Source organism: Rousettus aegyptiacus, unplaced genomic scaffold (assembly GCF_014176215.1).
Source record: "Rousettus aegyptiacus isolate mRouAeg1 unplaced genomic scaffold, mRouAeg1.p scaffold_m13_p_11, whole genome shotgun sequence".
In the NCBI taxonomy this organism is placed as follows: Eukaryota; Metazoa; Chordata; class Mammalia; order Chiroptera; family Pteropodidae; genus Rousettus; species Rousettus aegyptiacus.
In genome coordinates this window covers 19,523,245-19,536,314 of record NW_023416286.1, presented here as the reverse complement: position 1 = coordinate 19,536,314, position 13,070 = coordinate 19,523,245, and the positions used below count along the sequence as shown (strand labels likewise).

Sequence of the window (13,070 nt, the reverse complement as noted above, 5' to 3'; positions counted from 1 at the left end):
TTTGGGTATGCCACTATGGAGCTAATCAGGTGGTACTTTATTGTTTTTGAAGTGACCTCCAGGTGTGTTGGTTCTGGGGCACCTTGGGAGGAGCTCCAGTGCACACCAAGGTTAGCCACGGCCTGTGACAGTCTCGGGGCTATTTGATAGGAGCTACAGAGCTATCAACAGTTGGTTACTGCCTGTGACGGATCTGGAGGAACATCAGAGAGACTATGTTGTGAACTGAGGTCAGCTGCCACCCATATCTTGCCTGTGGCAGCTATGCACCCCAAGGCCTGAGGCCAGCTGCCAGCTGCCAGTAAAGCCCAGCTGCTGAAAATGCCTCCAATGTTGCATGAGTTGGATTAAGCAGAGTCTCAGGGACTCACCAGGGTGGAGGTAGCAGTTTACCAGGTCAGTGCAGATTCAGAATTGACTGTGTAGAGGGAAGGTTCAACAGGCAAGATGACACCTACCTGTAGGCTGCACAGGGGGAGAGATAATGTTGGCCATCCCTCTAGCCCTCCCCCTGAAGTTACAAAGCTCAGGTTTTTTTTTACATGTCTCTGGCATCTCCTGAGCTCCTATCCCTCTGCTGGAGTGTACGGGTGAGTGCCTGTGAACCAGTGAGTCTGTGTGTGGGCCCTTTCAGGGGACATCTGGGTTACCAGCAGCCTTCCATCTCACCTAGATGGTCAGAATTCCCATTGATTTTCACAGCCAGATTTTGTTGGGACTCCTCTTCTTAGCACTGGAACCATGGACTAGGGAGTCTGGTGTTGGGTGGGGACTTTTTGCTACTCTGTAGGGACCTCTGCAGCCAAGTTATCCCTCCTGATGTTCAACCACCCCAGCCTGTTTTGCGTCGTTGGTTATAGGAGTTTTGTTCAGCTAGTCTTCAAATGATTCTCTAAGTTGATTATTCTGTACTTTAGTTGTAATTTTAATGTGGTCATGAGAGGAGGCAAGCACAGTCTTCACTTACTCTGCCATCTTGACTGGAACTTCCTGGACTAAAACTTTGTAGTTTTATAACTTTATATATTTTTATTTCTACTCTTGTATATATCAAATTTGACATAGTTTTTCCAAAATAAATAAATAAATAAATAAAAAGTCTTTAGCATGCCTCTAGTGATTGTTGAATAAATGAATATATGGATATATCCATACTGACAATTTTCCCTGATGTAAAAATCGTAATCTCTAATTTTACTTTAAAATGTGAACTTTTTTTATTTTCAGGGGAAGTATTACAAATGGAAGATGATCTTGTAATCTCATTTCAGCTAATGCTGTGTGTCCTTGACTATTTTATCAAACTTTCACCACCTGCATTACTCAGAGAACCATATAGTAAGTATTTTAAATATTTTGTGCTCCTCCTACTTTATCATTCAACAGTTGTTTATTGAATGTCTAATGGGCCCAAAAAGTGGTTTTAGAGCCTATGGTATGAAAATAAATAAATCAAACATGGACTCTGCCCTCAAGTAGTGTAAGGTATAGAAGAAGGGATAAGATAAGTAAGCAGGTAATTAGAGTATGTGTTAGGAAGTGGTCTGGGCTAAAATACAGCAAATGCCATGAAAGTTTAGAAGATGAGAAAGTTTTCCCAACTGGGGAAGAGCAAGGAAGACCACATAAAAGAGGTGGCATTTGAACTGAGTTTTGAAGAGTAGTTAGAATTTGAGTGTTATGGTAAGTTGGTAGGAGAGCATTCCCAGTAAAGAGAAAATCAAGAGGAAAAGCACAGATATGATTGAACCAGCATGGAAAAGAGTGGCCCATTCTACAGGCAGGTTAAATTTTTATTGTTGGGTGCTATGATGATTATGTGTCTGATTTTTTTTTACATGTAAACTGTATTGATCTATTTCAGTGAGTGATGAAGTGGGAATCCACATGTTTAAATAACTATTGCTAAAATAATTAGGTAGCATTAAGCAAAGATGAGTATATAGCTCTTAGAATGGAATTGCTTCATCTGGTAGCATCAAGACTAGGATTTCAAAATCACTTATTATGCTACAGAAAAATGTAATCTTAACTAAGGCCGAACTGATTCCTTGGCTCCTAAAATGATGAAAGTATTAATAATACTGAAAATAATATAAGATAGACTAAAACATGGTAGTCTCAAAGTGTTATTGAAGTGACTATAAAGCTGAAGCCTAATTAAACTTTGTGAACAATAACTGCAAGGAAAAATGAAGTCTGGAATAGAATTTTGAACATAATTTGACAAAAAAAGTAAAGTCATTTAGCAGAAACCATATGTAAAAGAGAGGGAGGCAAAAATAGAAAACAATACATGTATTTCAAAATTTTTGAATCTAAAAAATTTTCTTTCTATGCTTTTTTCTCATTTTTTCAATGTTATAACTTTAGTAAGTCAATGTAGAATGTTACTTTACATTGATTGGCTTTGTTCTTTTTGATAAGTCAAATGTACATTTAATTCTCTTAAGTGCTATATGTTAAAGAGAAACCAGGGTGAGGTGTTGAATTGACTTGGAGTCACTTTTAATTAATTTTTTTATTATGGAGACTATCAAATGAATACAAAAGTAGACAGTAGTGTAATAAACCTTTATCTATTTATCACCTACCTTCAACATGTAACTTATGGTTAACTTGTAGCTCATTTACTGTGTCTAGTTCCAACCACTATGTTATTTTGAAGCACATTTTTGCATACAATTGAATCCTTATAAATTTCAGTATGTATCTATGAAAGATAAAGTTTTTTTAAAAAGCATAATGATAGTACCATTGTCACACTTAAAAATCAATTAGTAGTGATTCCTTAATACCACCAAATATTTGATAAGTGTTCATATTTTCAGTTGTCTTATAAATGTAAATTTTTTTATAGGTTGACTAAATCATAATCTAAACAAGATCTATAGTTTGATATTGGTCTGTATTCCTTTAAAACTTTTTGTTTAAAAAAATTTCTTCTCCACCTATTTTTCTTTTTTTCCCTTGCATTTTATTAAATAATCAAGTGGTTTGTCCTATTGAGTTTCCAATAGTTTAATTTTTACTGATTTTATCCTACAGTGCAGTTTAACGTGTTCCTCTATCCTCTCAATTTCTTATAAATCGTTGATTGGGCCTAGAGGCAGTTTATGTTTAATACTTAGTCATCTGTAATCTCTTTAATAGCTGAATTCACATTTAGTTTGAATTGGAAATAAGATAATCTAGAGGATTTAAAAAATGACAGTTTATTATCCCATTATTAGTTTATATACTTACTTTTGAAAAGCATCATAATTTACTATGGTATTTGCCAAAATTTTAAAATTTATCTATTTTTACACTATATCTAGAAATTGAATCCATAAATACTAGCTTATCATTTTTAAGACACTTTAAAATAGAAAACATTTTTGCACTTGCTGACCAAGTGGAATACACTTAGAATTACCTTATAAGTTGGCTATTTTCCTTGCCTTCTTCATGTTTGTCTATGGGGCTTTAAGTATTTTACAGTTTCTTTTTGGGTTTTTGGGAGCAGAGAGAATAGGGATGGCAAAAACCATTATTAGTATATAACTTATGATAGATATTCAATAAATAGATGAAATTTAGCCTTTTAATGAAGCCTAATAAATAAAAATAGCATAATGTTACCTAGATTATTTCTGACCTTCCTAATTATTATTAGAATACTTCATTATTTTATACAGTGGAATTTGCAATTGTTCTTATCCAATTTACCATTTTTACAGAAACAGCTGTAATACCTATTAATGGTTCACCTCGAACACCAAGGCGAGGTCAGAACAGGAGTGCACGGATAGCAAAACAACTAGAAAATGATACAAGAATTATTGAAGTTCTCTGTAAAGAACATGAATGTAATATAGATGAGGTAATTTAACTTCATGATCTTTTTAAATAGTTAAAGTAGATTTAGATGTAAGTTCTTCATAGCAGTATATACTTCTTTTGTAATGAGCTTGCTTTTTGTAATTAGCGCCAACTCTTTTGCAATAACAAAATGTTTAGAAAAAAATTAATTTTCATATTCAGTTACTTTGATTTTCAAGAGAGTAGCTCCCTCATTCTGGAATCACTGAAATGTAAATTGTTAAGGCAGTAGTTTTTAAATGAAGTTGTTCTTTGATTCCTCTGTGGTTACCAGTACCCCTAATGTTTTTAAATACCCCGCTAAGAAAGCCCTAGTGTTTTGATTTAGTGGTCAGTGATACCAACATTAAATTTTTGTTCAGCCTTTCATAATTACTCTTTCTAAATATTACATCAGATGTTAATGGCTGGTAGTAATACACATGAACATCCAGGAATTGCTTATCTTGTTCATAGAATCTGAAATGTTGGAATTGGAAGGAATCTTACAAATAATATAATCTGCCTCCCTTTAGTAATGAGTAAACAAGCTTCCAGAGACTGACAATGTCTAGACTTTGGGATATTTGCTACCAGTGCTTCTGTCTCTATACCATGATGTTTCTCCTATAGATTGTTATATTGTTCACAATTCACTGCCACTATATAGCTGTATGGAATATTGCGTCTTTGAAATTTTTCTGTAAACTCTGGGAAGAAATTGCAGGTATGATCTCAAAATCTAGTTTAAAAAGCTTTGGAATGATGTTAAGATATTTTATTTAGTTTTAGCACTGTGGGTTTTGTTAATTTCAACAAATATATAAACATATATAGATGTATCAACTATATACATATATATGTGTATATACACACATACTTTTTTAGAATCCCAAATTATCTTTGCTAATAAGCTGACAGATGTACTTGAAATATATATATATGTATACGTACATATATATACATATACACACATATATATATAAATAATACATGTTTTTGTTTCTGTTTTTACTTTAGGCTGTTGTTTAGTTCCTCAAGATAATAGGAATAAGTACGATTTCCTAATTCCTGGTTGTTATTATCTGAATTTAAGAACTACTTATAAAGTTTCATTTTTAAAATCAGGAATAAATCATTTTTTAATTTTTAATTTTTACTCTTTAATATAATTTAGAAGCATTATACTAATGATTTTAGAAGTATAGGTGATTAAAAACTTTAGTGGTAATTGATATTAATTGATACTTGATTATTTACATATAACATTTATAGTTGTATAACTATGAGTTGGTTATATTTATGGTTAAATAATTATTGGTTAGTCATAATAATAATGATTAACTAGAATCACCCTCTAATAAGTATTCTAGTCAAGTGGGAATTAATTAAAAAACAAAGTTAGTAAATATAACAGAAGCTTAACAACTTATTTGTAAAATAGAAGATAGGAACTAATATTAAATTATTTCCACCTTAGTAAATGTAGGCTCCAAAGTTGTAAGAAGAAGTAAATGAAAGTTGCTTAATATTCCGCAACATATTGCAAGTGTAGAATAGCCAGGAATATGATTCCAGTTTTTCTGAGTATAATCTTTCTGCGTAATTCTACAAAACATTTTCATTTGGTTTGAAATTAATTATTTGGTTTTGTTTTTGTGTGTCACATTATTTTGTTATAAATGAAAATTATTTTCCTAAATTTATGCCAAAATATTTGCCTCGATATTCCCTAAGCTAAGTATCAGATGATGTGTGTGAAGTGGCCTAAATATATTCTTTGGGGAGAAATCAGAGGGAGTATAGAGAAATTAGGAGTCTTGGCTTTGATGATAGCCAGACGAGTTTAAATTCCAGCTCTGCCACTTCTTAGCTGTGTAACTTTAGTTAAATTGCTTAATTTTTTGGAGCCTCCCATCTTTTTCTCATTTTTTAAATGCAGAATAATAAAGTTGGTTTCACTGGGTTTTCTTATAAATTTAATTTAATTAGCAATTCCCCACTATACCTTTATTTTAGGACCTGAAATCTCCCACACATAAGTTTAAAAGTAAATAATTGAATTAATTATAAATAAATATCACACTAAGTTGAATGTAAGCCATTCATCAAAATGTCAGTTAAACTTTTACATTAATAGTAACAGATTAATTTTTAAAATTTTAATGGTTATGTTGTAACTTTATCTTTTTCAGGTGAAAAACGTTTATTTCAAAAATTTTATACCTTTTATGAATTCTCTTGGAATTGTAGCTTCTAATGGACTTCCAGAGGTAATCTGAAGGAAAATTTAATAAAATGTTAATGTGTTTTGGGACTTTTGGGAGGGAGGAATAGTTGTCTAAATTTCTTAAGATCACTTTATTGTATATTAAATACTTTTTGTTCAAGGAAGGGAATTTAAGTAGAGTTGTGGTAGCCAACTTTACATAATAACAAAAATAACCTTTTGAATATATACTCAAATGTATAAATAGGTGGCATTTCATAATTTGCACTAGAAATTAAATTGTACTGAAATTTTTTTGAAAATCTAACAGTAGGCTTTTGAATTTCTAAATTCCATTAAATAAATATGACTAAATATGCAACATCAAGTTGGACTCTCATTTGCTTTGCTATGCACCCTTATGCCTAAGATCCATGATAAATACCATCAACATTATCAGCATTACTATATCATGGAGCATCTCTTTTGAGTATTTTTGAAATCTACTTAAATGAAAATAAATTCAGTTGAAATGACTGTGATTATATTGCAGAAATGTTTTTGTCTTAGTGGTATACCATCTATCCATATGTCTTTTTTTTCACATTTTGCCTCAAATGTCTTGCTCTTCAATGAGAACAGAACAACTGAGAACTTATGTGGTAAGGTAAAACAGATGAAGAAAAGGATGCTTGAGATAAATGATGAAAAACAAGTACTCAGTGATAAAGCAATGTTTTAGAAGCACCTAGTATTCATCACTAAAATCAAAAGATGGGAAATCAGATAGCTAAACTCCTGATTCTGTGACCCGAATTGGTAGCTATTCCTTGAATTAATTAACTTATTCAACAACTGTTTATTAAGAGCTTAATTTGTGCTAGGCATTGTGTTAGATATCATTGATACAGAGATTTAACTCACAATTGCTGTCTATAAGGTGCTAGTGGGAGAGACAGATGATAGAACATTACAGGAATCTGCAAGTCTGATAGACGTATACACAGGGTGTTACGATGTTTTGGAAGAAGGCAGCCTAATCTAAAGGAGGGCAGATAGGTTTTGTGGAAAATTGGGGGGGGATGTAATTTATGACCTGAGTAAGTTTACAAAAAATGGCATTTCCTGGGATTGGAAATTATAGATTCATAGGCACAGTAATGTGTGAAAGTATTGTCTGTTCAGTGAACTCCAACTAGCTTAAAATTGGGATACAGGGCAGAAGAATGGTAAGATGTGGTACTAGAGAGACAAGAAAGGGCCAAATATTGTATTACTGAGTCTTGTTACCAGATTATATACCAAAAAATATGTTGTTCACAACTCTAAAAATATTGGATACTCGTAGTAGTAATTTTTCTTCCCCTAGAATGGATTACAGCTTTAATAGAAATCTTAAGGTAAACTTATCATTTTCCCTAGTATTTTTCATATAGTGCTAATAGCTGTCAATCAATAAATGATTGATCATTAATGACTAAGCTCAGGCAGTAACAGTTTTTATACTTAAATATGAGTGACTAATATGCTTAAAATATTTATGCAGACAAACAAAATATTTACATTTAACTGGCTTTGTTCTTCCACCTATTTTGGAAGCAATGTTAGTTCCCTCAGGTTGGAGATGCTTTCACTTTAAAAGTCACAGCAGAAGGCATGCCAAGTAGTTGTCTCTTGGGCAATGGTTCTTCAATTCCAATTTGAAATTATGAAGTAGATGATAAAGAATTGCATATTCTAGGAATTGAAAAAAAATGTATGATTGGGAATAAATTGTGCAAATTATTAATTGGACATATTAATTTAGCTAATACTCTTGCCTAAGACACTTAACTGAAGGGAGTTGGAGTAAACCAAAGGATTTAGAAAAGATAAGCAGAATATATAATTAAGAGGGTTTATTACAATGTTTGAAAAATGTTTTATTTTATATTAATAAGTGTAGTAGAAGATTAAAAGTAAGAAATGTGTAGAATGTCTGGAGGATCTTGGCAATTAAGTGGTTATAATAATACCTATTCTTAGCTTACATTTCCATCTCAGTTCAGTTTTGTGGCACTAGTGATTCTTGTCTACATAAAATTCTAATGACTAGGGTGCATGCATAAAATAGGTTTAAAATTAGCTTCGAAAAATGACAATTTTATTTACTTCACTTGCACATGCACCTTATCTATATTGCATGTGGACTCAGTGTGTTGTAAAATTAAATGTATGTATATAGTACAAAAATAATACTTCTGTGTACTGAGAGATATAATGACATAAAAGGATAATCATCAGTGTTTTTTATTTTGAGGTGGAAAATCTCTCTAAACAATATGAAGAAATTTATTTTAAAAATAAAGATCTAGATGCAAGATTATTTCTGGATCATGATAAAACTCTTCAGGCTGATCCTACAGACAGGTATTGTACATGGTATATTTGTATTTTTGATATGCTTTTGCTATAGGTCAATTTTGATATAGATAGGTTAAATAGGTTCTTATTTAACTTAGTGACCTTTAAATACCATTTATGACAAACTACTTCAAATGCCTTTATATAAAGCTAATAATAAGGTAAACAATAAGCTAAGTGTATAATTTCTTAACAAATAGATTTTTTTTATATTGTACGTTTACATAGATTGTAAATTTATTCTACTTTTTATTAAAACAAGTGAAACAGTCTTTGTATCATCTACGTTTGGCTTCTAGTGTGCACAGGCTGGTGTTGATTTTTAATATCTTTATTAAAGTAATTTCTCTCCAACCAAGTGAAGGTAGAGAATAAATCTTTTATTTTCTTCGTGTTCTTTTGAACATAGTTGAATTTTTACTTTATCTCACTTAATTTCCTCATCTGTAAAATAGAAGCATTTGCTATGAGTCACATGTATAGTTTGTATACTTTATACTATATACACATGTATTTTGATGAAAGCACTTTGTAAATAATAAAGTGATAGGAAAATGCTAGCTACTTAGTTCCCAGTTCAGGTTATGGGGTTGAGTAATTTTTCATAGAACCAGAATAGAATAAGTTTATATATGTAAGAAAGCAATCAAAGCTAAGTTATAAAAGTGGACTGTGAAGATGTTGAACAGACAATTGATTATATGGTTCTTTTTTTTTTTTAACTAAAAAAAATTGTTCACTCATTGCCTCCCGCCCTGCTCCCCCCCCCCCCCCCCCATTTCTCTTGTGACTAACAGTTTGTTCTCTGCATCTAAGAGTTTGGATTTTTTTTTTTTAGATACCACATGAAAGAGAGATCATAGGGTGTTTGCCTTTCTCTTTCTGACTTATTTCATTTAGCATAATGCCTTTGAGGTTGCAATGGCAAGATTTCATTCTTTTATTGTTGAATAATATTTCATTATATATATATAATATATAAGAAAATTTCTTTATCCATTCATCTGTCGGGAGACACTTATGTTTCCATATTTTAGCTGTTGAAGATAATGCTGCAATGAACATGGGGGCACTGATATCTTTTTGAGTTAATGTTTTGTTTTGTTCTGTTTTGTTTCGTTTTTGATAATATCCAGCAGTAGAATTGCTGGATCATATGAGAGCTATAGTTTTAATTTTTTGAGGAACTTCCATACTGTTTTCCATAGTGGATGCACCAATTTACATTCCTACCACCAGTGCACAAGGATTCCTTTTCCTTCATATCAACACTTGTTATTTCTTGTCTTATTGATAATAGCCATTCTAGTAGGTATGAGGCAATACCTCACCATGGTTCTGATTTGCATTTCTCTGATAATTAGTGTTGAACATCATTTTCTGTACCTGTCGGCCATCTGTATGTCTCTTTGAAAAAATGTCTTGTTCAGACCTTGTGCTCATTTTTAAACTTGATTTTTTTTTTCAGTTGACTTGTAGGACTTCTTTATGTATTTTAGATATTAACCCTTTATGAGATATATGATTTGCAGATATTTCTCCCATTGAATGGATTGTCTTTATTTTGTTGATGGTTTCCTTTGCTGTACAGAAACTTTTTAGTTTGACTTGTCTCAACGTGTTCATTTTTGCTTTTGTTGCCTTGGCTTTTGGTGTCAGATTCAAAATGTCATCTCCAAGACCAATGTCAGAGAGGTTACCACCTATGATTTCTTCTAGGAGTTTTATGATATCAAGTCTTACTTTTAAGTCTTTAATCCATTTTAAGTTTTTTTTTTGTATGTGGTATAAGATAGTGGTCAGGTTTCATACTTTTGTATGTGGCTGTCTAGTTTTCTCAGTACCTTCCATTGAAAAGACTCTCCTTTACCCATTCTTTCTTGCCTTCTTATCATAAGTTAGTTGATGATACATGCGTGGGCTTATTTCAGGGGTCTCTGTTCTGTTCCATTGATGTGTCTGTTTTTAATGCCAATCCTAAACTGTTTTGATTCCTATAGCTTTGTAATATAGTTTGAGAACAGAAGAGTGCATTGCCTCTGGCTTTGTTCTTCTTATTCAAATTGCTTTGGCTCTTTGGGCTCTTTTGTAGTCCAATACAAATTTTAAGATTTTTCTATTTTTATGAGAAAAGCCATTGGAATTTTTATGAGAATTGCATTAAATCTAAAGGTTGATTTGTATATTATGGACATTTTATTAATATTAACTCTTTCAATCCATGAGCATCAAATATCTTTCCCTTTATTTGTGTCTTCCTCAGTTTTTTTCATCAGTATCTTCGAGTTTTCAGTGTACAGGACTTTCACACCCTTGGTTAAATTTATTCTCAGGTGTTTTATTCTTTTTGATGTAATTGTAAATGAGATCATTTTCTTAATTTCTCTTTCTAATAGTTTGTTATTAGTGCATAGAAACACAACTCACTTTTGTATATTGATTTTGTATTCTGAAACTTTACTAAATTTGTTAGTTTTAACAGTTTTTTGATAGAATCTTTAGGGTTTGCTATGTATAAAATCATTTCATCTGCAAATAATGGCAGTTATTCTTTTCCCTCTCCAATTTGTATGCCTTTTATTTCTTTTTATTGCCTAATTGCTCTGCCTAGGACTTTCAATCCTTGTTTTGTTCTTGATCTTGGATGAAAAGCTTTCAGCTTTTCAGCATTGAGTGTGATGTTGGCTGTGTTCTTGTCATGTGTGACCTTTATTACGTTAAGGTACATTCCCTCTGTACCTGCTCTGTTAAGGGTTATTATCCTAAATGGATGCTGAATTTTGTCAAATGCTTTTTCTGCATCTATTGAGATGATCATGTGATTTTTATCCTTCATTTTGTTAATGTGGTATGTTACGTTGACTGATTTGTGGATGTTGAATCATCCTTGCATCCCTGGAATAAATGCTACTTGATCATGATGTATCATTCTTTTAATGTATTGTTAAATGTGGTTTGTTTGCTAATATGTTGTTGATGATGTTTGGAACTACATTCATCAGGGGTCCTTTTCTTGTGGCATCCTTGTTTGGTTTTGATATCAGGGTAATGCTGGCCTCACTAAATGTGTTTTGGAAGAGTTCACTCCTCTTCTGTTTTTCAGAAGAGTTTAAAAAGGATTAGTACTCTCTTTTGAATGTTTGGTAGAATGCACCAGTGAAGCCATCTGGTCCTGGACTGGTTTTTGATTACTGATTTAATCTTCTTACTAGTATGGATCTGTTCAGATTTTCTTTTTCTTCATGATTCAGTCTTGGAAGTTTGTATGTTTCTAGGAATTTATCTCTTTCTTCTAGGTCATCCAGTTTGTTGGCATATCATTGCTCATAGTAGTCTCTCTTATGACCCTTTGTCTTTCTGTCGTATTAGTCTAACATCTTTTATATCTGATTTTACTTATTTGAATTATATTTTTCTTTTTGAGTCTAGCTAAAGGTTTGTTAATTTTGTTTATCTTTTTAAAGAACCAGCTCTTAATTTTATTGATCTTTCCTATTGTCCTTTTAGTTTCTATTTTATTTATTTCTACTCTGATCAGTGTTATTTCTTTCTTTTTTTTTTTTTTTAAACCTACGGGCTTTGTTCTTTTTTTTTTTTTTTAGTTTTTTGAGGTATGAAGTTTAGTTGTTTATTTGAGACTTTTCTTTTTACTTGGATTAGGCATTTATTGCTATGAACTTTCATCTTAGAACTCCATAAACTGTAGTATGTTGCATTTCCATTTTTGTTTTTCTTAGCTTATTTTTATCTTTCTCTATTAATTTCTTTGACCCATTGGTTCTCAGTAACATGTTGTTTAATCTCCACAATTTTCCAGCTTTCTTCATGTAATTAATTTTTTTAGTATTATACTATGGTGGTTGGAAAAGATGCTTGATATAATTCTAATCTCTTAAATTTATTAAGATTTTTTCCATGGCCTGACATGATCTTTTTAGAAAATGTTCAGTATGCACTTGAGAAGAAAGTGTATGATGTTGTTTTGGATGCAGTGTTTAAATATCTGCTAAGTCAATCTGGTTGAATGTGTCAATTAAGGCCAATGTTTCCTCATTAAGTTTCTGTCTGGATGACCTAATGATGTAAATGAGGGTAAAATGGGATAATAGTCAGGGATTTTTCTGCTATTAGTGTATTGCTGTCCATTTCTCCTTTCAGATCTGTTAATATTTGCTTTATACATTTAGGTGTCCTTATGTTGACTGCATACATATTTACAAATATTACAAACCTTATGTCCTCCTTTTGGATTGACCTCTTTATTATTTTGTAACATCTTTTTTGTCTCTCAGAGATTTAATGTGAATCGTTCTCTATATCGACTATTTTTTCTCATTTAGATAAATATAATTTTTAAAATGAACACCAAAAGAAAATTATTGAAGTACAATTGACCCTTGAACAATGCAGGAGTTAGGGGTGCCAACCACCTGTGCAGTTGAAATTTGTATATATACTTAAGTCGGCCCTCTATATATACAGATTCCCAACTGTGGGTTGAAAATAACAGTTGATGCTTGCACAACACAGGTCCACAGTACAAGTGAACAACCCATGTTGTTCAAGGATCAACTGAAAATTATTTATACAAGTAGTAGTCTATGTCTTTTCTCAG

At 31.8% G+C, this 13,070-nt stretch overlaps 1 protein-coding gene across 2 annotated transcripts in view; it reads left to right on the top strand.

The window, feature by feature from the left end:
• The window catches only part of RB1 (RB transcriptional corepressor 1), a 122,612-nt gene that overhangs the window by 36,037 nt on the left and 73,505 nt on the right, over positions 1-13,070 (top strand). For both annotated transcript variants that reach the window (XM_036228587.1, XM_036228588.1), the window contains exons 7-10: positions 1,228-1,338; positions 3,723-3,865; positions 6,039-6,116; positions 8,352-8,461. In XM_036228587.1, the coding sequence (XP_036084480.1) occupies positions 1,228-1,338; positions 3,723-3,865; positions 6,039-6,116; positions 8,352-8,461 (442 nt within the window). The remainder of the gene's footprint in view (positions 1-1,227; positions 1,339-3,722; positions 3,866-6,038; positions 6,117-8,351; positions 8,462-13,070) is intronic.